This window comes from Peromyscus californicus, unplaced genomic scaffold (assembly GCF_007827085.1).
Source record: "Peromyscus californicus insignis strain IS unplaced genomic scaffold, ASM782708v3 Scaffold_5__1_contigs__length_169319896, whole genome shotgun sequence".
In the NCBI taxonomy this organism is placed as follows: Eukaryota; Metazoa; Chordata; class Mammalia; order Rodentia; family Cricetidae; genus Peromyscus; species Peromyscus californicus.
The window spans coordinates 103280287-103307989 of NW_026294573.1; the positions used below are offsets into that span (position 1 = coordinate 103280287).

Consider the following 27703-nt stretch of genomic DNA (forward strand, 5'->3'; position numbering starts at 1 on the left):
TTTTTTCATGGTATCCCATATTCCATTCATAATTTTAATGTGTCCCTGACCTTAATTGAATGATCCAATCAATATCTGTACCCTATATTCCAGCTTTGATACTATATTTTAAACATGATCCATACTAGTAGTGAGGCTTTCCACTTAACTTTCAGTTTGGCTTATTGAGTCTTCATTTCAATATCATTTCATTTGGGTTTTTCTTCAGGAATCATTTCTCTATTAAATTATGTTTTAAATGCTTGAAAAAAAATTCACTATAGAGCAAAGAATTCCTGATACTCCTGCCTCTATTTATGAAGTACTGGGAACACAGGAATGCATCACCACTCCCAGTTTACATAACACTAAGGATAGAACTCAGGACCTCATGAATGCTAGGAAAGCACTCTACATAGTGAACTACATCTCCAATCCCTCTCCCCTTTTTTTTCTTTCCATTTTATTTTTTTAAGACAGTCTCAGGCAGCCCAGGCTAACCTGAACTTACTATGTAGCTGAGGATGGCCTTGAACTCCTGACCGTCTTACCTCCACCTCCTAATGGCTAGAATTACATGTGCCACCACATGTCCTGCCCGTTGAGTTTTTAAACAATTTAGAAATATTAGTGGCACAGTGCCCACTGGCAGTGGCAGTTATTATTACATGACAGAAGAATCAGCATTCAAAATTTCAACATAACAGTAAGAAAAACATAAAACAATAGTCAAAGAATTCAGAGCTACAGAGAGTTGGAACGGACCCTAGAAATCACTGATTATTGGAATGCTGTAACAATACTGATGAACAAAACCAGAACTAGTCAGGATGCAATGCCATTCAGTCAGTGGAAAAGCTCACGCATAACTACTCCTACTGTGAACTAGGGAAGTAAACTTGTAACCATGGAACCCTGGAAAGCAGGGATTTCTGGGAACACTGCAGACGATAGGCGCAAACATAAGCTTGCAGTGGAAGTCATGTCTCCTCTGGGTGCCTGTGGGTTTGTACACTAGCAACTACGGAACTGAGAAATCGTGACTAGTAGTTACAAGGAAGGGCTCTGGGCTTCGGTAGCCAGAAGACCCTGAGGAAGTAAGTTATCAAAGTTATCTCTACCTTCGCTCCCTCCACTACGGAAGGAAACAGTAACAGCAAGTGTCCTCCTTAACAGAGGCTGGCAATCAATCAGCACAGCTCCCGAACAAACGCCATGTGTTATTCTTGTTACAAAGGAGTAAGACACACATGCAGCAAGCATTTTGTTTTTCCTTGGGCAACCATGTGCCAGCTAAACAAAGACAGGCAGCCTAAATGTCAGAAGGCTCCACACCCTTGGAGGAACAGGGGCAGTAGGAAAACAAAACTTCAACAAAAAGCCTAAAGTGTATGCTATAGGCACAAAGATTTCAGCACAGCTCAAAAGCAAAGAACTCTTTTTCTATACAGCTACAGAGAGACTCATGGCTGGTCAGTACCATCATCTCCCCACTCTCCATATCAGCTCACTAAAAACTTACCATCCTATCCATAAAGTACCAATCCTCACAAAACAAGTTCAACAGCACATTAAAAAGATTATATACACCATGACCATACAGTCTCTCTTACAAGGTCTGAAGACTGTTCAACATACCAAAATCACATTAACAAAACACATTATCATCTACAGTGATACAGAAAAACATATGGCAAAATTTAACACCACTCCATAAAAGCACCTAACAAAGTAGGAATAGACAAGAACTACCTCAACATAATGAAAACCTAAGGTTAGCATCATATGCCACAGGAAACCCCTGAAAGCTTTCCCTCTAAGATTAACAGAAAGAGCTGAGTGTGGTGACAGTCTATATATAATCTCAGCACCCAGAACTGAGCGTGGCAGTAAGGCCAGCCTGGGCTACAGAGTGAATTCCAGGACAACCTGGAATATAGTAGGAGACACCACCTCAAAACTACAAACTGCAGCTGGATACGGTGGTGTATGCCTTTAAGCAAAGCACATAGGAGGTAGAGGCAGGCAGACAGAGCTCTGTAAATTTGAGGCAAGCCTGGTCTACATAGCAAGCTAGCCAAGGCTACATACTGAAACCCTTTTCTAAAAACAACAAACATGAAGTGCGCGCGCGCGCGCGCACACACACACACACACACACACACACACACACACACACACACACACACACACACGCCTGGGGCCAGTGAGATGGCTAAGCATGTAGGGAAAGGTACCAAGCCTGACAACTCAAGTTCAATGCCCAGGATCGACATGTTAGAAAAAAAAAGCAATTCCCACAAGCTGTTTTCTGACCTCCACACATACACAGTAGTACCACCCCCAAACAAGCAGATAAGTGAATTTTAAAAACAAAACGTTGAGGTCAGCCTGGGCCATATGAGACCATATATTTATATATTATATTAAAAAGGGGTGGGGGAGGTCTGGAGAGAGGGATCAGCAACAGTTAAGAACACTGGCTGTTTTTCCAGAGGACCCAGGTTCAATTCCCAGCACCCACATGGTGGCTCACAACTGTCCATTCAAGAGAATCTGACACCCTGAGCACAGACCTACATGCAAGTGAAACACCATTAAAAAAATAAAACATTTATTTTAAAAAAAAAAAACCAAGAGTTGCTCACTTTCACCACTTGTATTCAACATGGTAAAGGAGTACTAGCCAGAGCAAGTAGGCAACAAAGAAGTAAAGCCTTTATATGATTCTACTGCTGTAGGCCAGGCTGGCCTCGAACTCAGAGATCCATCTGCCTCTGCTTCCATTAAAGGCATGCACCACCACCACCCAGCTCTTTTTTTAAATCTACAGGTGTTCTACTACTACTATCTACTGTAATTTAACAAGAATGTTTTCCAAAAGAAAAAAAAGCACTAAGACTCATGGGTCCAGAGAATTAATAAGATGGGTATAAAGTGCATTAAGAGTTTGATCTGCACCTGGTAGTGCTACTTTGGGAGGTTCTGGAAACTAGTGGAGGAAGTACATAAATATGATGGTTAGCTTTAACTGTCTACTTGATATAATCTAGAATCACTTAAAGACTCTCAGTGAAGGACTGTCTACATTAGGTGGGTCTGTGGGCATGTTTGTAGAAGATTTTCTTAATTAAAATTAACTGACGGGGGAAAAATCTAGCTCAGTGGGCAGTACCATTCCTTAGGCAAGGAGTCCTGAACTGTGGGAAACCCAGGCTGAGCATAAGCAAGCAAGTGAGCAAACGTTTATTCATGTCTCTGCTCTTAACAGAGGATGTGGCATGACTGTCTCAAGCTCCTACTGCCATGACATCACCATAGCAATGGACTATAATCTGGAATTGTGAGGTGACCCTCTCCCCTCTAAGTTGCTTTTGTCAAGATATTTCATCACAGCAACAGAAACCAAACTAGAAAAGTAGGGGTACCTTGCCCCTGGACCCTTCTGGTCACTCCACTCTGCTTCCTGCCCATATTGTGAACTATGAAACTATGCTCTCCTGACCATGACAGATAAAACATGAAACAGAACAAACTACACTTCTGCTATACAAATTGCTATGTCACACATTTTGTCACAGTTTAAAAGAGTTTGCAGAATCGGGGTCGGAAAAGCTTAAAATGCTGCAAGAAGAGTTTAATGAGGGACTGGAGGGAGCTCAGAAAAGAAGAATGTCAATGTTAATACAGACAAAGAAGGCCAGAATCATGAGGCTGAAGATGGAGAAAGGAGACTCTACAAGAAACTATACTACTGGCCATTCATGTTAAATTCTAGCTAAGAATTTGCCTATATCTGACCTATATCCCAAGACTTCGATGAGAATGAATGTAAAAGGAATAGTCTAACTAAAGATATTTCAAAACAGCACAGCATCCAAGCTGTAACATGGTCACTACTGGCTGGTATTCATTAATTTAATAAGGGTAGAGGGATTTGGAAAATGTATAATTTAGTCAGAAAAGGACCATTTGAAGCCGTAGACAAGGAAAGCATGAATATTAAGAGATTGGTATTATTTAAAAAACTCTCATTTCAGGGCCTGAAGAGATAGCTCAGTGGTTTAGAGCACTTGCTCTTGCAGAGGATTTGGTTTTGATTCCCAGAACCCACATGGGGGGCTCACAACCATCTGAGAAGCTGAAGCCTTCTTCTTACCTCTACATACACCAAGCATGCATGTCATGCATGCAGGTAAAATATTCATACACATAAAATAAAATAAATCTAAAAAAAAAACTCAGTACAAGAAACTGTAAAAATGATGAGTTATTGATAAGTAGTATTGAAATAAGCAGCTAATCCAATGAGGAAAATGTTGAATCACTAGAAGATAGTCTAAATCAGAGAAAACTAAGGAGAGAAAACGAAGGGATCTAAAATACCAAAAGGACATTAGAGAAAGTGTGCTGAAATCCAAGTAAGAGTTTATTTAATGAGAATACAGCATTAGTTCCTTAGTGTGACAAGTGTGCCTGTAACGGACAACACAGGCAAAGAAGTGAGGGCTATGGACACTCTATATTACCTTCACAAGTTTATAAGACAAAAGGGTATTTGTACATTTTTTAAAAAGGAAGAAGTTAGGTTTGGGGTGTAGCTCAGTAATGGAGCCCTGACCTGGCGTACACAAGTCCCTTGATTAGAGACCCTGGTACCTCAAGAAAAAGAAAAGGGAAAAGTTGGATCCCTACCACATCTGACATTAAAATTATTAATCAAAGAATTACTACTGGCCGGGCGGTGGTGGCGCACGCCTTTAATCCCAGCACTCGGGAGGCAGAGGCAGGCGGATCTTTGTGAGTTCAAGGCCAGCCTGGTCTACAGAGCGAGATCCAGGAAAGGCGCAAAGCTACACAGAGAAACCCTGTCTCGAAAAACCAAAAAAAAAAAAAAAAAAAGGGAAGAAAAAGAATTACTACTAAAAAGTATAAATAGAGCATAAAATCCCTACACTATGTAGCTTAGTAACACGTAGGACAGGTATTATTAGTCCTCAGGACTCGCTCTAGCGGGCTAGGAATATAGACTGAATCCGAACCAGCTGAGCTCCTATCAATTCTGCCAGGAAGTGGGTAACCTCAAATTACCTTCCCTCTCTCTTCCTCACTTTCCCTCCTGTGAGTTACTATTTGTGCTGTGATAAGACAGTGACCAAAAGGAACTTAAGAGAGAAATGCTCTAGACAGATCATCCAGTACTTTTTGTTTTTCTTATATGCATTGGTGTTTTGCCTGTATATCTGTGTGAGGGTGTTGGGGCCCCTGGAACTGGAACTACAGACAGTTGTGAGCTGCCATGTGGGTGCTGGGAATTGAACCTGGGCCTCTGGAAGAGCAGCCAGTGCTCTTAACTGCTGAGCCACCTCTCCAGCCCCCATCCAGTACTTTAAGAGGATAAAACAGACATTTCCCCACCCTTTCCTTCTCTTTCACTTGCCCACCTTCTCACCATTTACGCTGCCCAATCTCTTAGCTGAATCCCTACCACACCCCCACCCTGGTTCTCCTTCGTTCTCTTGGTGGTTAAGAGCACTTACTGCTCTTCTGAAGGTTTAGTTCCCTACACCCATGTCAGGGGCTCCCAATGCCTGTTAACTCCAGCTCCCGGGGATATGACACCTTCCTCTGGCCTCTGCAGGCACCTGCACTCACATGCATAGATACACACATATACACATAGTTTAATAAATCTTTAAAACTAAATTAAATCATGTCCTCTGACCTCCACATGGATGCTATGGCACACCTGCGGGCTCATACGCAGACATCATGTATGCATGCACACACACATGCACACACATACATACAAACACACAAAAAAATCATCATTACAAATTGTTTTGTTTCGAGACAGGGTTTTTCTGTGTAACAGCCTTGGCCGTCCTGGAACTCGCTCTGTAGACCAGGCTGGCCTCAAATCCACAGGGTGCTGGGATTAAACACCACCACTGCCCAACATCATTACAATTTTTTGTTTGTTTGTTTTGAGAAGGGTCTTTCTATGTAGCTCTGGCTATACACTTGGAACTCACTCTACAGACTAGGCTGGCCTTGAACTCAGAGAGATCCACTTTGCCTCTGCTTCCCGAGTGCTGGGATTAAAGGCCTGTGCCACCACCTCCTGGCCATCATTACAAATTCTAAAAAGAAAAAAGACACATTAATCTCTGAACAATTTTAAATCTTAGACAAAACACTAGCCCGACTTAGAAATTTGTTAATAATAACAGTTGATGTTTAGTGCACACTACTCAATGCTTTTCATAAGCTAACTCACTAAATCCTTAGAGCCCTATGCTGTAGGTATATTCCACCCATTTTACAGAAGAAACTCAGATACAAAGAAGTTAATTCGCCAAAGCCCACAGCCAGAGTAGTCTTTAATTTTCAAAATATCACCTGGCCCAGATGTCCTAAGGCTGGAAATCAGCATTTCCTTCAGTACCGAGGGTGACTCTGTCGTCATTCAGTCAGCATCATGAACTGCTCCTCATAGTCTATTTCCAAAGGCTCCTCCCACCATGAGAAGACCACACCATGTATCTAAGGCGTGAACAAGCATCAAAGGAAGAAAAAGTTCCCAAGATTCTTTGCACAAGTATAACATTCAATGATTATGCAGCCCTACACTGTCTTTCTGGAACTTTTGGGAGGTGAGAGCCGGGGAGGAACTCAGAAAGAGAACACTCACCTAGAATTCTGGGGGTGTAAGATTCTGCACTACACCAGTAAGCAGATTTAGTCAGCCCACCTTTGGAAAAATCAGTTTACTTCTTTGGCATCAGGTTCCCCAAAGAAGCATAGAATATAATAAAATAGCAGCTTACAATACTAGACTTTCTTTTTCAGACCAACAAACATAGCTCTACTTTGCAGAAAAGACCAGCAGAGGAAAGAATTCAAGACAAGCTACTGTTTATTCAAAACACAACTGGAAAAATGTTCTTGAACTGCCCAAAGACCAAGGCTGCACTCTGTCAACTAACAACAAAGCTCCAGAGTGAGCCAACCCTACTCTAAATGCACTGCTACCTTGGGGTGACACAGCTCTGTGACAGGAAGTGCTGCCACACTCAGCAAGCAGGAGCCAAGGCCACAGCTGATAGCCCACAAAGCTTAGAGAAAGCTTAAGAAGGGGTAGGTGGAAATACAGACCGTGCTGGCCACACCAGCAGGCTCCAGGAGACTGGCCTTCAGCTCCATGCCCATCTCTTTTCTTTCCCAAGAAGGAAAGATGCACACAGGCTGCCAAGGCAGTGGTAATGGCTACTGCCTTCATTCCACTTATCAGCAAGCCTGCAGGATTAGACAATTGAATCTCTTCCTAAAATTATTCTGAGTGGTGTAGACATCAATTCTAAAGAGTTTTTTACAACTTAGGAGAAAAGAAAAACTATTGATTTTTTTTTTTTTTTTTTTTTTTGGTTTTTTCGAGACAGGGTTTCTCTGTGTAGCTTTGCGCCTTTTCCTGGAACTCACTTGGTAGCCCAGGCTGGCCTCGAACTCACAGAGATCCGCCTGGCTCTGCCTCCCGAGTGCTGGGATTAAAGGCGTGCGCCACCACCGCCCGGCTGATTTTTTTTTTTTTTTAAATGAAGATTCAAACCTGTGCCCTTAGATTTGGCATTCCACAGTGAGCCACAAGTCAACTAGGCCTGCATTTCAATTCTATTGACTTAGGGTCTCTCCTTACATAAAGGTGCTAGAAGACTGCATGGTCCAATCAAAACCTTCTCAACACTCCTCCCCACATTTCTCCCATCACGATGTACTTGCTACTCTATCAAAAGCACTTTTTATAAACACCCTGCCCAATTCTTACTTGTAGGACTTCTACCAAGTTCTTCCTCAGCTGCTGCTGCTTTTACTTATACTCTGATATTATACGGCATTCTTTGCCCTTTTTTTAGACAGTCTGTGGTTGACTCCAACAAGACCCCAGCAGACAGTCATTAAGTTTCATCCTCTGTCCATATCTTGCCTCCATATGCAGACACATGCATAAGCCCACACATAAACATACACATGTATATTGCTTTCTCCCAAGGTCTGTGGAAGAATCTAACAACCAGCTGGGAATCTAATCTGAGGGATATTCAATGAATCTAAGCACACTGAGTTCTTTAGTTCACTCACTTTATTCTTCTAATACAATTCTATCTACACAGCTTCTTTTCTGTTCTTATACTTAGCTCCCCTATGCCTCTTCTTCTGCTGTACTCTCATTGTTCTAAACTTAGTTCTTCCTCATCTTCATCCTCCTCCTTGTTCTTCCCAAGCATATACATACATATACATATATATACATATACATATATATATATATATATATATCCATTCATTTACAACTTGTTAGTAAAAACCACAAAGTAATCTCTCTCAGGGACAAGTATACTGACAGGAGTCACACTTGGCAAAGACTTGGTGAGCTAACTGGTGACTGACAACAGCTGTAGGTTGAAAAAAGTTCTGGCTAACTCTTAAATGGACAGATACAAGAGTTACAAGGAAAGAAATTAAACCAATGAGAGATTTAAGGAAAAGGCAAAGAATATGTGTACTATTTTATGTGATTAATAATATCCAGACATGGTTAGTCAATTAACAGCCTTTTTCTGTTAATCATCTGACTCTCAGGACCTATACATAATTAGTCTACTTAGCCTATAATCTTGCATTAAAAACTGGTGTAGAAATAAATACAAAGTATTGTTATTTGAATCCAAGTGGGGAAGTACCAGTGGAGGAAGCTTAGGGCAACATAGGTGCTACTGATCTCTTGAAGGACTAAGATATAATAAGGCCAGACACACGCAATATCACTTCTAGTTCGCTAACAATTCTTCTAAAGGGTTTGATCCAACAAGGCCAGGCACCTGCAATTCTGCTCTGTGAAAGTTCTACAAGGACACTTTGTCTGGCCAGTTTTACCTTGTTAGTAGCTAGGGATAGAGAATAAGACCTCTAAGTGTCTACAGTCCACATGGAACAATATATCTAATATGAGGCATATTTTAGTATGTTTCTATTCATAAAAATTGTACAGTTAAATAAGAAACCATCTTCTAGACTATCCACAATTATGTGTGCCCATAAGATTGAGATATAATCATGAGATTACATGTATACATTACATGGAAATGTATGGTAAATGGGGAGAATCATAGCTGTTATTGCTCAAGAAGTTTACAACAAGAAACAGCCAATTCATTCAAAAGGCAGCAATTCCATAATGCCGTGCGTGATGGTTTCCTCTAACAGACCCCTTGGTTCTGATAGGTTGACCTTCTGAACACTAGTTGTCATCTGCTGTATACTCCCATAGTATTTTGCTACCAGCCGCTCTCAATACATGCATTCACATACATATAGACACACACAACTCTTAAACAGGAAAAGAATCTTACATATTTATTTCATTTTGCAGCAGCCTAAAATATGGAACACTTTCAGCTAGTGTTTTGTTAAACGTTTTACTGAGTGAGTATAGGAGATAAATATGTATATTTATACTAAAATATATCATAAACATATATCTTGATAAGTTTTCAAAAACTGAATACAAAAAGTATGACTGGAATCCAGATCAAGAAAAAGCAGCCATGCCGGGCAGTGATGGTGCACACCTATATAACTGCAGTACTTGGGAAGCAGAGGCAGGAGCATCTCTGAGCTTGAGAGCAGCCTGGTCTACAGAGTAAGTTCAGGAGAGCCAGGGATACACAGACAAACCCTGCCTGGGGGGGGGGGGGGGGGGGGGGGGGGGCAAAGAAAAAGCAGCCTCCGACTCCACGACTCCATTCCTTTTAACCATGGCCAAATAATACCTATAGTCTTAACTTCTAACAGGCCGGAATATGTTTGCTTTTTGGTACTTTTATCCATGGGAGCATACAATAAGCAGCACAGAAAGCTTTTATTCCGAAATTCTGTACCCATAATACTCACCATAATCTTCTTGTACAAAGCCATGACATTATCATCATCAAACGGTAGAAATCCACACATAAGCACATATAAGAGGATGCCCATGCTCCAAACATCTGCCTATGAGGGAGAAAAAGTAGCATTAAAACACATTTCAAAAAGGCAGGACACAAAGAGAGTCACAGAATCTTCACAAAGCTGGAAGAGCACTAAGAAACCAGCCAATTCAACTTGCTCATTCTACAGACAGTGAAGAGTAAGCCCAGAAAGGAAGATTTGTCCAAAGTCACTGACTCAATGGAAGACCTCCTGACGTTCAATTTAGTATACTCCTCTAGCTACATGCTAATACCGAATAGAAAATAATTCCCAACTGGCTAGAAACTGAGCCACGATAAGGAAACGAAGCCAGGTCTCTGATTCTCAAAGACAATTTTAAGGCTACCAGGGGCTAAGGTTACATATGAGGATTATATAAACATATTGAGGGTTGTCAAAAACAAATGTGGAAACTTCCTGGTCATCTGCAAAAGTAATTAAGCCATGCTGTAAAATCTTTTGTATATAGAGAGATCTTAATAAAATTCAATGGTTGACTTTTCAAATATGTAGGCTAGAAGTTAGCCTGCCAGAACAACAGCACTACAAATCCTAAACTCCAGAAAGAAGTTTCCATCTTTCTGAGATATCCTTGAGTCCCATGAGTCCTGAGCATTAACTATTTATTCAAGCAGTACTTGGCTTTGATCAATAATAATGTCACATTATTAGTCATGGCTCCTGTGGTGGCTAATCTTGGTTGTCAACCTGACCACATCTGGAATGAACTAAAACCAAGGTGTGTTGTTGCATGATCAGATATTCAAAGTGTGAAACGCACCCCAAAGTCTGGGCCACACCTTCCAGTAGCAGCCTTAGGGCATGAAAGAATGAAGCTTTTTTTTTGCTGGTCGCCCTCACTCTCACTGGCAAATTTGTCTATCCTGTTGCTGTGACTGGTATTATACCCAATACAGTCAGGATTCCAATGCAGATCCTCTCAGACTCCAGCACCAACCAGACTGGGACTGCAAAGACACCCAGGCTCATGGACTGGACAACTACTAGACTCTTGGCCTTCCTGTTGTGCGACAGCCATTATTGGATTACATGGACTACAATCTATAAATCAGTCTAATAAATCCACATTGTTTTTTCCATTCTGTCAGTTCTATTCCTTTAGAGAATTCTACCAGAGCTCGCTTACTGGGGAAGTAGCCCAGTGATAGAGTGCCTAACTGTAAGTCATACCTTTCAACCTCATTTGATCCTTGGGAGATTTGTAAGAAATAAGGACTGCATTTTTTACAAAGAAAAATAAAGAGGAAACAGTTTAAAACGACCTAGGCAGCATCACATATCTAGGTGGTACATATGCACTAGATAACCAGGTAACCCCAGTCCTGCCCACTGAATCACATCAGAGTACCAGCCAGGACTCTGTGACGATGCTGAAAGTGAACAATCTGCCTTACAAGTCAACAAGTGATCTGTGTTCCAAGCTGTAGGAGATCAGAAGTTAAGCATTTATGCCTGAGAGGTGTTTAGCCATTTCATTTATTAAGTCGAGACAATACAGAAAGTAAACATAGCCTTGTCAAATACCATGAGTGGTCAAAACAGATTATGTCTGAGATTACACTAAAAGAGGGGGAAAAAAAAGTATCGTAATGTTTCCATAAAAATCTACAACAGCCTACTGAAAAGAAAACAGACTTTCCAGTTAACACAATCAGGCATCTCACGTCACTGTTTCAAATTAGATAAGAGAACACACTAATTAACTAAAATCATAAGCCAAAGCAAATGTAAATAAGCCTATCAATTGGCAAGTAAGATCAAAAACAACTGGGGAAAGAAAAAAAATCTGAAACATTTCCCATGAGAAATTTGTGGAAGCCTTAAGAGACCCTACCACGGAACATGTCCTAGGCAGGATAAACACCAGAATTACCTCAACTGCTTACTTTAAAATGAAGCACTATTCTTAAACAATCAAACCAAAATCTCCAAGGGTATAGGACTGAGTTCAGCATCACTCAAGCATGACAATGGACTCCTTGGTACAGTTCTTAAGACATTATCTCACAAGGACAAAAAAGTCAAACTCACATGGGACAAGGATACTATTTAAGATCACATTAAGAGGGCTAGAGAGATGGCGAAATAGTTAAATGTCTGCTGCACAATTACAAGGTCCAGAGTTCGAATCCCACGACTCATGTAACAAGTTGGGCACCCTGCACATGCCTATAAAGTCCAGCTCCAAGGAGAGCAGGCACAGAAGGATTGCACTGGACTGTTGGCTTCCAACCCAGCCAAGGAGCCTCAAGTTCAGGGAAAGCCCTCACATACATAACACACACATACTTTTTCTTTAAATGACACATGCTATTACACAGATAAACCTTGAAGACATTATGTTAAGTGAAATAAGATATTCACAAAAAAATTATTAAAATTCTATGTGACGGGGAGGTGGTGGCATACGCCTTTTATCCCAGCACTCAGGAGGCAGAGCCAGGCAGATCTCTGTGAGTTCAAGGCCAGCCTGGTCTACAGAGTGAGTCCAGGATAGGCTCCAAAAGCTACACAGAGAAACCCTGTCTTGAAAAACCTAAATGAATGAATGAATGAATAAAAATTATATGTGACATGGAATAACCAAATTCAGCGACATGGAGAATAGGACAAAAGCCAGAGGGGTTAGTAGAAATGGGAGGTATTGTTCAGTGAACATCAGGTTTTAGCTCTACAAGGTAGAGAACTATAGAGCTTCATTGCACAACAGTGTGACTATACTTAACAAACTGAACTGCAAACCAGTTACCATGGTAGACGTTATGTTATGTGCATTTTTCCAAAGTTTAAAAAGAAAGGGCTGGGGGCACGTAGTTCGGTTGACGAACACTTGCCTAGCATGCATGAAGCCCTTGATTTGATCCCCAGCACCACATAAACTGAATGCGGTAGCATGGCCATCATCCCAACACTTGGGAGATAAAGACAAAATCAGAAGTTCATAGCCTGAGCTATATGAGACCTGTTTCACAAACAAGCCAGGCATTGTGGTACATACCTTTAAATCCAGCACTCAGGAGGCAGAAGCAAGGGATCTCTGTGAGCCCAGCCCGATTTACATAGTGAGTTTCAAGGCCAACCAGAACTATGCTGTGATATGGGGGGGGGGGGGGGGGGGGTTGATTATAAGGAAAATGAAGAAAGCCTAAGTTTTCTGGATTTAAAAAGAGCTCAAGAGTGCCAGCAAGATGGATCAGCAGGTAAAGAAGCATGTTGAAAGGCTAACATAAATTCAATCCCCAAGACTCTCACAGTGGAAGGAGAAAGAAAAACCAACTCCCATGAACTGTCCTCTGGTCTTCATCTGCATGCACAATACATACATACATACATACATGTAACTAGAGCTAAAGAAATGCAGTAACCAAGGCAATAAGGATATAAAGAGTATCATTGGTACAGGCACACATTTTACAGGGGTCTGCAGCCGAATGACTTAACCCTGTAATCCCAGCACTGGTGAAGGGAAGATGAGGCAAGAACACTCAACAACTCAAGGCCAACCTGAGCTACACAGTGAGTTCCAGACCAGCTTAGGATACAAAATGGGTTTGGCTCTGTGGATAAATACCTTCCCATACAGGCATGAGGATGGCAGTTTAGATCCCCAAGTCCACATAAAAGCCAGGCAGTGTGACTTCCAAGCCTAGCACCTGGAAGTCAGAGACAAGTGACTCCCTTGTCATGCTGGCTACCAAAACTAGTTGGAATTGATGAACTACGGAGTTCAGTAAGAGACCCTGCCTCAATAATGTAGAAGCTATCAACCTGATGTCAACTTCAGATTTATGCACACAAATGCATGTACACCTATAAACACACATGTGAACACACACATACACACACCAAAAAGGAAAGGTTCTTCCCAACTTTCAGAAAATATACATACATAAAGCTACAGGCAGGGTTGGGGATTTAGCTCAGTAGTAGAGCACTTGCCTAGCAAGCACAAAGCCCTGGGTTCAGTCCTCAGCGGGGGGGGGGGGGGGGGGGGGGGGCGCGGGGGGGGCGGGGGGGGGGGGGGCGCGGCAGCTACAGGCTTTATAACCCCAGTTACTGCCCGGCCTGATGCTCTCTTGAAATATACTCAATAAACTATTCTTCCAAAATAAACAAATAAATAAATAAGCATTTTTCTTCTAGAATAAATAAACAAATAAGCATTTCCCTGCCACCGCCAAGTCTCTCAGAAGCAGGGACTCAAGTGCATTCAAGATTCAGTGTCACCCTACCCCACCACCATGGTCAAAAAAAGGCACTGCTGCTGAAGGTGTAATGGATGGCTTTACAAGAGGTGTTTAAGGCCACACTCATCCATGAGAGCCTAGCACGTGAATGCACAGAAGTGCCAAAGCCTTAGACAGCCCCAAGCACGTCTTTGTGTGTCTGTTTCCAATTGTGATGTGCCTATGTATGTCAGGAGGATGAAGGCCCTTTATGCTGAGCACCAAATCAACCTAAAGTTACCGAAAGCAAGAAACTAAATGATAGGTAGGCCTCAGAACTATCAAGGAGGAAAGCCCACAGAGTGGTTGGTTGGAGTTACCTAGTGGGTAAGGACTATGGCAAAGAATCTCAGGCCAAGAGGTCACAGAAGAGCACTTCAAATGCAAGAAATGAACAATAAAAAATTTGGCTCATTTAAATAAAAAAACAAACAAGAACAGGGCTGGCAAGATGACTCAAGAGATAAAGGCACTTGCTACCAAGGCTGACAAGCTGAGTTCAATGTCTGGAACCTTAACGGTGGGAGGACAGAACTCACTCCTAAAAGTTATCCTCTGACCTCCATATGTACACTGTGGCATTCGCTGCACCCAATATACACACAAAGATATAGTAAAGAATTTTTTTTCTTCTCTTTCTGTTTTTTTGGTTTTTTTCAAGACAGGGTTTCTCCATGTAGTTTTGGAGCCTGTCCTGGATCTCACTCTGTAGACCAGGCTGGCCTAAAACTCACAGAGATCCGCCTGGCTCTGCCTCCCGAGTGCTGGGATTAAAGGCGTGCGCCACCACTGCCCGGCAAGAATTTTTTAAAGAGAGACAATATATTAAAAAATAATAAAGTGTACATATAGTTATAACGGGATACAGTGTTCAGTTCACATTCATACGGTTAAAAAAAGGATCTGCATAATGTGTATGTTCTGAGAAAGAAGCAAATGAGGAAAATGTAAATAATTACAAATTTAAATAAAAATAAGCCAAAGTTCTTAATTCTATTTTTGTACAATACTTTAAACGTGAGATCAAAATGAAGTCACTAAAAATATACAAATTCCCATTTACTCCTGTTCCAAATTAAGTAAGCTGGTATTTCCAAAGTACTCCCCCAGAGATGTTCCACAGAAAAGTGGATCCTGCAGGTAGAGAAAGCTGGGACCAGCTGCCACCTAGGCTGTTTCCCCTCCAAAGGTCCCACTGTACAAGCATGCATGCAAGACAGGAGACGCTCAGCCCAGCAACGCCCAAGCTCTGACAAGTCATGTTTTATTTCTTTAAAACACTAATGCGGCAACACCTGAACTCCAGAGAAGAAGAGGGGCTGCCTAACTTGAGGGAGCAAGTGCACAGGAGCAAAGCCAGGCCTCCTGGGCAGGGACCCATGACAGGACGGCTGGCTTCAGGGTGTCAGCCACACTTGAAGGGTAGTTTTTTTCTGTGCTAATAAACGTCTTTGAAAACTAGGTGTGCCACTGTAGCACTGGGCCATCCTAGCTGACCTAACCAGCTCAAACTGCAGAACACCTTAGACAAAAAGCAACTCCAACAAGGATGGCAGAAATATGCCCCCAAACTAATCAGTAACAATTACCTCTGATCCAAGATACGATTTGCCTTGTATTAGTTCAGGTGCTGCATAAGCAAGACTCCCACAGCATGTCTGTAGATGGCAGTCCTTGTGGCCCTACCACAACATAAAAATGAGACATTTGTTAGTTACAGACCCTAAGACTAGTAAATCTCAAGTTAGGCATGGTGTGTACATTTGTAATCCCAGCACTTGGGCAGAAGAAAGAAGCAAGAGGCTCAGGAGTTCAAGGCCAGACTCAACCACGTAGAAAGCTTGAGATCAGTCTAGGCTGTATGAGACCCTGGCTCAAAACACAAAAATACCCACTAAAAACATTCAACTTTGATAAACTCTCCCTTTTGAACTCAAAAAAAAAAAAAAAAAGGGCTAGATGAAGAACTATCCCATGCCAGGCATGGTGGTGCACACCTTCAATCTCAGCACTCTGGAGGCAGAGGCAGGAAGATCTGAGTTCAAGGCCAGCCTGGGTCTGGTCTATAGAGTAAGTTCCAGGACAGCCAAGGTTACACAGAGAAAATCTGTCTCAAAAAAACAAAACAAACAAACAACCTATTCCAAATAATCAAGAGATTTCTGCAAATGTTCTTTGTATATATGTACATGCACATAAGCCAATTGTGATTCTCTGGATTTCCAATACCACTCAATCTCACATGAACAAGATCTTTTTCCCCTTAGTTAAGTCAAATCAAGTCCATACTTCCTTAGACATTCATTTGCACAGTAATTAACCTCATATCCATCCAAGCACCCATGATTTCCTACCCCCAGGTATTCAAGGAATAACCACACAATTTAAGTCCATATCTTTAACATCAAATCTTAACAAATACAGAAGAATTTCCTTTTTGTTCACAGGAAGAAGCAACTGGTAAGTAGGCGATGCATTGCTAATCTGTTGTCCAGACTGTGTAGTAAGACAACTCACCACCTTAACTGGTGATCTACCAACCTCTCCTGCTCTCCCACAGAAACATAGGCCTTATGAAAATGAAGTTGCTCCTGCACTCCTATGCTGAGCCCTATAGGGTGCAAAAGACCTAGAAACCTTAAGATTTTGTTTACAAAGGAAACATGCCCAAAAGAGAGAACCCCACAGAGGCTGAGGCCATCTTTCCCAGACCACCCCCATTTTCTTAGATGGTGTCTATGTGAGCTGAATCTGTGGCAGCCATTTTTTAAAAAGGCTAATAGTCTTCTACAAACAACCCCACCGACCTCCTGTGGAGAATGTAACTTATCTGTCAAAGGATGATCTTTATATGCTTTATGTCTGTAAAAAAAAATTTAAACTGCCTTCTGAATCATCTGCTTCCCAGACACAAGCCTCCACTGATAATCTCAGAATAGACATCAGTGGGAGAAGAATCAGAAAAAACCAGACATTCAAAACTGCAGAGGCAAAATCTGCTTCCCTCTGCACCTTGCTAATTCTGAGGGGCAGGAAATAATCATGGGACTACAAAGGGCTGAGAGGAGTCTGCAATTTCAACATTCTTAATGAATGTAGACAGCTCATTTTAGCAATGGAGTGGCATCATTAGAGAACCAGGAAGGAAGCCTCCAACAAGCAGCCACACAGGAGACCTGCTGCAGACAGCAGAGCTGAAAAGCTCAAAGTCACCTCAAAGAGAAGTTATGCTAGAGAACACCAGGACTTACATATGAGATGCAAACTAGGGGAATTCCAAGCAGTATAAACGTAGAAGCCCGTGGCCATCCATTCTCCTTCTTCTTCACAAGGAAGGAGAATCACCTCAGAGTATAACTAATTCTCAGTTATCAGTAAACCATCTGGGTAATAAAAACTAGATACGCACCAAATTCTCAGCTTCTACACAAATGAACAAAGGGATCATCTAGTGGCAACATACTCAAACCGCAAACACATGATTTAGTATTCATAGTATAAGGGCCTCTTGTTACCTGGCATTACAGATTCTTATACTTTACCTGTGGGGACAAAGCCTAGCCCTACAGTGGTGGCTCACAATCTTGGCTCCATCTCAGAATTATCTAGCAAACTTATAAAACTACCAATGCTAAAGAAAAAAATCAACATTTTTCAAAATGGATGTAACTTAGCTCAATAAAGATTAAATGAAAGTCAGTGCAAAATAACACACCAACAGGTATACTTACAGACATAAGTGTATTTTTATTTTCACACTTACCTTGGGTTTTGCACAGAGACCAAAGTCAATCAGCTTTAATTTGTGATATTCATCAAACAATAAATTTTCCTAAGAAAACAAAGATATTTTGATAACTGTATTCTGATTTCCTTATATCATATCCCACCTTTAACCATTTCTAGAACTGATTTAGAGTTGTTTCTATTTGAAGCCGAGATCCAATATAAGTTAAAATATCACTAAAATCTAATGAAAAGATAAGAAAAAAACAAAGCTGGGGATAAGCACACACCTTTGATCCCAGTATTCAGGAGGCAGAAGCAAGTAGATCTGTTTGAGGCCAGCATGGGATACGTAGTGAGTTCCAGGTCAGCCACGACTACATACAGAGACCCTGTCTCCCTCACCACCACCACCACCAAAAGGAAAAGAGAGAGAGAGAGAAGACTGGGAACTGGAGACGTGCTCAGAGGAAGAGCACTTTCCCACAAAAAGAAAGGAGAGAGAGATCGGTGTGGGGAGATGGCTCAGTGGATGAAGGGTTTGCTATGCGAACACGGGGAAGCTAAGCTCAGACCCCAGCACCCATGTAAGAAGGCAGGCGTGACAGACAACACACCTCCAACCCCACACTGGGGAGGGAGAGATATGAGGATCCCTGAAGCTCAATGCCCAGACAGTCGAGGCAAAATAGCAAGCTCTGGGCTCAGTAAGAGATCGACTCAAAGAATACGGTAAAGGAAAGCAGGAAAAAACCATCAGTCCTTAGCACTGAGGGCCAACTACAGTGAAGACAACTTCTGCCAAAGGCAGAGCTGAGACCAAAGAGTGAGGTATTAAAACATGAAACAGTGATAACACTGCCACAGGCCCTCTCTATGTCCCCAACCCCGTTTTACAAAGTTACATTTAAATGTATAACCCACCTTAGAGCCTAAAGACTGAAAGACGGCTCACATTTTTCATCAGTCCTTTAAAATTAGGCAGTCAGTTCTACTGAACTGCTCCCTTCTGGGGAGTATTGGTTTGAAATTAAAGGAATATAATCTCAGCGTTCTGGGTGGCTAAGACAGGAGTGACAGGAGTATCTAAAGCTGGGGCCAGCCTGGGCTACATAGGCAGACATTGTCCCAAATAAAAACAGAACACTGGCCGGGCGGTGGTGGCGCACGCCTTTAATCCCAGCACTCGGGAGGCAGAGGCAGGTGGATCTCTGTGAGTTCGAGGCCAGCCTGGGCTACCAAGTGAGTCCCAGGAAAGGCGCAAAGCTACACAGAGAAACCCTGTCTCGAAAAACCAAAAAAAAAAAAAAAAACAAAAAAACACCCAGAACACTGAATGGAAAAGACTCAAAGGCACATCTTTGCCAAGTATAAAACCTTCATTCCAAGGGCATCCAATGTCACAGCTGACAGGTGATGGAAATGTTAAGAAAGAAAAACGGATGGGACAGATTCTGACTAAAAGAGAAAAACTAAGGAACAAAACTGGTGGTTTTCAACAGAACACATGGACACCACACTCAGAAGAAGCAGACCACACTCAACTCTCAGGTGAGCGCCTGTGACAGGGCCACTTACTGGCTTGAGGTCCCTGTGGGCATAGCCCTGGCTGTGCACATAAGCAACGGCAGACAGTATCTGACGGAAGACGACTCGGGTCTCCTCTTCCGACAGGCGATCCTGGGAGATTATGTAGTCGAACAGCTCTCCTCCCGGACAGTACTTCAACAGCAAGAGTCACACAGTTAGAGCTGAGAGAAATCACTTCCCAGGAATGGAAAGTAAAAACCATACTGAATTCAGTATTAGTTTGACTTTAAAGGCAAGGGAACTGAGTGAGCATATCTAAAACTACACTCTCAGGATCCAACAATTCAGTAATTATTCCAGGAAGGAGAACAATAATTCTTCCCTTGAGCAGTTTTACTACCAATAAACAGACGCCAAACCAACTACCACTGTGATTTTAAAAAGCTCACTCAGGGCTTTATATTTTTATAACAAAGTACTAAAACTCATTCTCAAGTTAACATACCCACATTTAGTACAGTCATCAAAAATGAAAAGCAGCAGTAATTACTGTTTCTTAAGCAATTATTGCTGGTCATTGTCCAAAGGCAAGTGATTTTTCCATCTCCCTACAAAGAGCCCATTAGGGGCCAAGGAGATGGCTCTGTGGGTAATGCATGCTGAACAAGCATAAGGACCTGAGTTCAGATCCCCAAGCACCCACATAAAAGCCTACGTTGGCAACACACATCTGTAACCCCAGCACCAAGGAGGTAAAGACAAACAGATCCTGGGGCTCCCTGGCCAGCCAGCCTAACCTAAGCAGTGAGCTCTGGGTTCAGTAAGAGGTCCTGTCTTAACAAGTAAGGGAAAGAACAATACAGAAAGACACTCTGAATTTCTATATGCACGTATGCAAGCACACATACCCACAAACACACGTGTCTGACACACATGCACACACATCACACCACAAAACACACACACATAAATATAGGAGACACACAACAAGAGGAAGGGCTTACAAAGCCCCCTCTCTGGGATTTATACAGTTAATGGTTGATAAGGGAGGAGAAACGTTTTCTTCAATGATATAGTCATTGGTAAGGTACCCATGCTCTTCTAAGCAACCCTCAAAAAACTCACTGGGTTATCCAAAAATACGTGGAAGTAGAAGTGGGGCTAGTTGAGAAGAGGGAGGGGACCAGTGGTAATAGAGAGAAGGTAGCAGAGGATTAATATGGTCAAAAAGACATTATATAGGGTGCTGGAGAGATGGCTGAGAGGTTAAGAGCACTGGCTGCTCTTGTAGAGGACCTGAGTTCATTTCTCAGCAACCACATGGCAATGCACAGTCATCTATTACTCTAGCCCCAGAAGATCCAACACCCTCTTGTAGCCTCCACAGGCACCACACACACACACACAGAGAGAGAGAGAGAGAGAGAGAGAGAGAGAGAGAGAGAGAAAGAGAGAGAGAGAGAGAGAGAGAAAGAGAACACAGACAGACATGCAGGTAAAATAATCAAACTTAAAAATAAATTGTATATACATAAATATCTATGTATTAAATGTCACAGTGAAACACATTATGTATAATTAATATATACTAATAAAAGGCACAAAAAGGGCTAGCAATATGGCTTTGATCCCAGGAACCCACAAAAAGGTGGAAGAAAAGAACCAGTAAGTTATTTAAGGGTTGGCTTTATTAACCTAATGAAACCTAGAATCACCTGGGAGGAGTCCCAGTGAGGGACTGTCTATACTGGGTTGGCCTGTGGGCATTATCTGTGGCAGACTATCTTTTTTAAGTTCATTGATGTAGAAAGCCCACTCTGGGTGGCACTATTCCCTATTCAGGGATCTTGAGCTGTGTAAGACTGGGGAAGTCAAGCTCAGCACAAACAGACAAGCAAGCATTTCCTTATTTCTCTCTGCTCTGCTAAATCTGTGCTGCCTTGCCTTCCTGGGACCCTGGACTGTGGCTAACCCATCTCCTCTAAGTTACTTCTTACAAGGGTTACTTTATCATGGCGACAGAAATGAACAAATTGATTCTAATTTTTCAGGTAAGAAGATAGAATTCTCTCTCAACTACTGAAAAAGCGAAGAAGCACTTTTAGCTGTCTGGGAACCACCACTAACCTCAAGAACCATGAATATTTTGTTTTTTGTCTCTAGCACATGGTAGAGCTGACATATATGCTGATGTCTCAGATTCTTCAGGGCATCAATCTCAGTTTTGACTCGGGGTAAATCACTCTGTTTGATAAAACATCAGTTCAGATAAGCAACAAATTTCCTGGTAAGTGTTCCAAGCATCAATATCAATAGTTTTAATACTAGGTAGGAAAACCTATCAATAGTTCTAAAACAAGCTGCTCAAAAATACAGAAAAACATTTCAAAATTAGTGTTCTGAGGATTTTATGAAGGCAAGCTCAATGCAAGTGTAACAGTTAATCTGCCCATTTGAGTGAGTGGAGATCAGCAAAGCCCATACTACGAGTGTCTGAGGACCCAGAGAGGACCCACACCAAACACAGTGGCACCACTCAATAAACTGGGTCATGGGTGGGATAGAGGAGGTTGCCCACTAGCAGAGGCATGCTCTCTGTTTCCTAGCTGCTACAGAGGCACATGCTCAAACCACTGTGATATTCAACCTCACCTCAGGTCCAAAGCAGTGGATCCTGGACCCAAACAGGAAACAAAACTCAATCTTTCCCCTTTTAAATTGTTTCCCTTAAGTATCTGTCACAATGGCAAGAAGCTAGCTGACAGAGGAGGTCAAGAGTAGTACAATGCCCACAATCCTGAAAGAATCTCGGACTACTGCAGAAGGTGGCCGTTTCACACAAAGTACAGAGACACCCATTAGCAGGCCTGGATAGAATCTAGCAGCCAGAAGGCTTGGAGAGGACTGAAAATCTGAGGTCAACCTGGGTTACAAAGCGAGTTATATATCAGTCTGGATTAAAGAACAAGGAGTCTCAAAAAAAGAAAAGAATTAATTCATTGTAAAAAACTTTTCGTTATGTCTGTTATTGAGGTACTCACTAGCCTTGAAATTGCTATGTGGACCAAGCTGACCTTGTACTTGGAGCAATCCTCCTGCTTCTGCCTCATGAGTGCTGGGATTATAAGTATGTGCCTCCATGCCTGGATCCAGATTACTTTAAAAATACAGGTCTTTACTTTGTGAATGTGGCATATATGTGTGTGGCATATGTGTAAGTCCATGTGTGTGCACATGTGTGCAGATACATGTGGAGACCAGAGGTCAACATTAGATGTCGTCTTTAATCGTTACCCATCTATTTTTTGTGACAGGGTCTTTCTTTGAACCTGGTGCCTACCAATTAGGCTAAATGGTGTACACCTTGCCAGCACTGGGATTATAGGTGTATAAAGCCACCACGCTCACGCTCAGCTTTTTATGTGGGTGCTTTGGATCCAGACTCATGTTCTCATTAGTTTTTGTTTTTTCAAAAAAGGGTTTCTCTGTGTAGCCCTGGCTATCCTGGAACTTGCTCTGTAGACCAAGCTGGCCTCAAACTCTCAGAGATCCACCTGGTTCTGCCTCCCGAGTGCTGGAATTAAAAGTGTGAGCCATCATCACCAGGCAACGTTCTCATTCTTACACAGTAAATATTTTACCAACAGAACCATCTCTTGCTTTTTTAAAGTTTTTTTATTACTATTTTTAATTATGTGTGTGCAAGCACGCGCGCGGGTATGTGTACATAATTACAGGTGTTCCAGGAAATCAGAGGAGTTAGATCCCCTGAAACTGGAGTTACAGATGGTTGTGAGTGCTGCACACGGGTGATGGGAACTGAACTTGCGTCCTCTGAAAGTGAACAAGCGCTTTTGACTTCTGAGTCATCTCTTGAGTCTCCAGATCTTTACATTTTGCTATGCAAGCAAGGGGACTAGAATTTGGGTCCCCAGAAACCACATAAATGTCAGATAGATAAGGCAGCTTGTTTAGAATTTCACCTTCAGAAGACAAAGACAGGATCCCCAAAGCAAGCAAGCTGTCTAGCAAGACTAGCCTTATCAGCAAGCTCGGGGTTTGACTGAGAGACCTTGCCTCAAAAAAGAATCAAGTGGAAAGCAATCAAGGAAGATTTCCAGTATCAAACTCAGGTCTCTGTACATGAATGGGCATACACATGCACACATACCTACACGTGTGCCCACATACATGCCATGCATACATACATATGAAAAGCTATATATATTCCTTCCATAATAACACACACACTGGCAATCCTAACACTCATGAGGTTGAAGCAGAAAAATCACAAGTTAAAGGCCAATCTTGACACAAAGTAAGTTCAAGACCAGTGCTATATAATAGTGAAATCTTGACTCAAAATAACCTTTTTTTTTTAAGGTCATGAAGGATAAATGGTCAATGTTCTATAACTCCCATATATAAAAGTATCACAATGGAGCCCATTATTTTGTACAATTAAGGGGAAAAAAATCATTTCAAACTTACCCCTAGAGCATTTTTATCCATGATTTTTATAGCTACCATTTCTCCAGTGAGGGTATGACAGGCAAGTTTGACCTTTGCAAAGCCACCTAAGTAAGTATAAAAAATGAATAGGAGATAAACAAGGGCCCAAGCACAGATTTTTAAAAAGGCTCTTTCAAGCCACATTTTCCTAGAAGTTTGTCCTTCCTCTGTCACTTCCAACAGGTTAGCCAGGACTCCAGGTTCTTTTCAGCCTTTCTAGGTCAGCAGTTCTCAACCTGGGGGTTACAACTCCTTTGTGGGTCAAGACCCTTTCACAGGGGTTGCCTAAGAACCATCTGAAAACACAGATATTTACATTACAATATATTACAGTAGCAACATTACCGTTATGAAGTAGCAACGAAATGATTTTATGGTTGGCGGTCACCACAACATGAGGAACTGTATTAAAGGGTCACAGCATTAGGAAGGTTGAGAACCACTGTACTAGATAGAGTTTTTTTCTTTCCTACCATGAACAGTAAATAAAGAATAAATAATAAAGAAGCAGGGAAAAAAACCCTCACTCTTTAGAAATATGTTTTATGGGAGTTGGAGAGACTGTTGGAGAGACGGCTAACAAGTCACAGCATGCTTGCCACTCTTACAGATGACCAGAGTTTAGTTATCAGCACTTACGTCAGGCAGCTCAAAACTGTCTGTTACTCCAGCTCCAGAGCATCCAACACCCTCTTCTGGGCTCCTCAGCCACAGACACACACACACACACACACACACACACACACACACACACACACACACGTTACTCACACACAGACCACACACATAAACATAATAAAAATAATAAATCTTTTTTAAAAAGAATATAGTCTATGGTTAACATTGCAATTAAATTTTCTTTACTAACATGCTAGAACACAACAAAGTTACTGAGACTGACGACAAATTATATAAAACTTCACTGAGCTTAAAAACTATGAAGGTGGGGCTGGAGAGATGGCAGATTAAGAGCACTGGCTGCTCTTCGAGAGGACCCTGTTCAATTCCCAGCACCCACATGACAGCTCACAACTGTCTGTAACTCCAGTTCCAAGAGACCCAACACCATCACACAGACATACATGCAGGCAAGACATCAATGCACATAAAATAAAAATAAATAATTTTAAAAAAACTATGAAGGTAAGCAATTATGTTTTAAAACTGAATCAAGGCTAACTAAATATCTTTATTTGTCTGAAAGATGTTAATACATCCAAAAAGAAGTTTCTGATAGCCTATTCCAAGGTCTTCCCTACTGTTTTCCCTGGAGGCTGGCTGGGCACAAAATCCTGGAACTTCATTTCTCTAGCACTCCAAGTACTCCATCAGCAAATCCCACCTCCTTACCTTGGGGAAAACATACCAACGACTTCCTTGGGGGAAGGAAACAGGTACTGACTAGAAATGGCCCACGTCTCTCTGAGCAGGTAATGCATGACTGTGCATTCATGTACTCATTAACATCTGCGCACTTTGCATATTTTATGTTATAACTCAATCTCAGGAGCTTCCCCTGTCATTCTAACCACGCTGCCACCATCTCCAGTGTCACTGTCCTGCCTGAAATTGCTTCCCAACAGCTTTCCACCTCTGCCCTTGCCCTCTCCCACCCCATGTATTCACCTGAGCTCAAGCAGCCAGGATGACACTCCTTAGCTCAAAACTCCCCCGGGGCTTTCGTTTACGCTAAAAGTCAAAGTTCTTTCTCTAATAGTCTACCCTTGTTCTGCTCTGCTTAGTAAAGTAGGTAAAGGACCAGGTGAGATGGCTCAGCAGGTAAAGGCACTTGGCACACAGGCCTGAGTTCCAGCCCCAGAACCCACATAAAGGTGAAAGGGAACCTACTCCACAAAGCTGTCCTCTCACCTCCATATGCATGCTGTGGCATGTGTGTCCTACATACATCATACACACAGACACACACACACACAAAACAATAAAATAAATTTAAATTTTTTAGTTGTAGGTAGAAAAAATTTAAGCTATTTCAATTATACTAAAAAGCTCATAACTACCCAAATAGACCATACCTCCAATTATTTTATCTGTACTCTGCCTCCAAAAAAAATAATAATACTTACCTGTCCCAATAGTTTCATATAATTCATAGTATTTGAGAAGTTCATCATAATCTTTCATAGTCCACCTGGAAGTTTATTCGAAATGACAAAAATAATCTGTAAAACAGAAAAAAAAATGCACATGACCAATAAAAGAAATATCACCTTTTTTTTTTTAAGTTTTTTGAGACAGGGTTTCTGTGTAGCCTGGCTGTCCTGGAACTCACTCTGTGGACCAGGGCTAGGCCAGGCAGAGATCCGCCTGCCTCTGCCTCCACAACATTGAGATTAAAATTGTGCTCCACCACCACCCAGCTTCACCTCCTCCATTTGTAAATAGAGATAAAAATAAATCTTAGGCATATAAGCAACAGTGAAGCAGTAATTAGTCATATTAAAAAACAAAAACCCGCCGGGCGGTGGTGGCGCACGCCTTTAATCCCAGCACTCGGGAGGCAGAGCCAGGCGGATCTCTGTGAGTTCGAGGCCAGCCTGGTCTCCAAAGCGAGTTCCAGGAAAGGCGCAAAGCTACACAGAGAAACCCTGTCTCGAAAAACCAAAAAAAAAAAACAAAACAAAAACCCCTGGATTCCTGCCTCACACCATCCATACAAATCAAGTTCAGATAAAGATTTGAACATATCCAGGTGATAGTACTTCCCTGCAATCCCAGTAATTGAAAGGTAGAGGCAGGAGCTCAAGGTCATCCTAGACACAGCAAGTTCAAGACTACCTGGGCTACAGGAGATTATGCCTCAAACAACAACAAACCCACTTAAAATCAAAGACAAACTAGCTCAGTGGGTAAAGTCTCTTGCCTGACAACCTGAGTTTGATCCCTGGGACCTCCACAACAGAGACCAACTCCCATAGTTGTTCTCTGACCTCCACACATCTGCACACACACCGAGTAAGTAAATAAATAAAGCTTAAAAAACAAAAACAAACAAAAAAAAAATACCTTTCAAAAAAAACAGAAAACACAAGACTGAGCTCAGTGGCACACACCTGTAATCCCAGCACTTGGGAGGCAGAGTCTTGAGGATTATTACTCCAAGTTTGAGACCAGTCTGGTCTACACAGAGAGTTCCAGATCAACTGGGGGAAAAAACTAAAGAGTGTATGTGTGTTCGTTCAGAATTCCTGTACAATCAAAGACAGAATCAAAAAGAAAACAGAACCAGGTATGCTGATACCTGCCCACAATCACAGCACTGCAGACACCAGAAAGGAGGATTTGAAGTTCTAGATTAGCCTAGGTCACACATAATGTACTATATTAAAATGGAGGGTTGGCAGAAAGGACTGAAGAGAGGCTTGGCAGTTAAGAGTGCTTGCCGCTCTCCCAAGTTAAGTTCCTAGCACCCATGTTAGACTGCTTACAACCACTTGTAACTCCAAGTTCAGAGGATCCAACACTCTCTTCTAGTCTCTGCAGGTACCAGCATGCTACACAGTCACACAGACACATACATGTAAATTTGATTTTTTAAATTTGTAATTATTGTGTGTGTATGATAAATGTGTATATGGGTGTGCACATGCCATAGCATGCATGTGGAAGTGAGAGGACAGAGAACAGTTTTGTTCTCTCCAATCCACCACAACATCTCACCC

General features: G+C 41.9%; 1 protein-coding gene across 1 annotated transcript in view; it reads right to left on the reverse strand.

Annotated features, from left to right (window-relative positions):
• The window catches only part of Melk (maternal embryonic leucine zipper kinase), a 74576-nt gene that overhangs the window by 44462 nt on the left and 2411 nt on the right, over nucleotides 1-27703 (reverse strand). Inside the window, 7 exon segments of the mRNA XM_052716543.1 lie at nucleotides 9931-10029; nucleotides 15845-15937; nucleotides 18019-18087; nucleotides 19560-19703; nucleotides 21639-21755; nucleotides 24003-24088; nucleotides 26108-26203. Of these exon segments, the coding sequence (XP_052572503.1) occupies nucleotides 9931-10029; nucleotides 15845-15937; nucleotides 18019-18087; nucleotides 19560-19703; nucleotides 21639-21755; nucleotides 24003-24088; nucleotides 26108-26165 (666 nt within the window). The 5' untranslated portion in view covers nucleotides 26166-26203.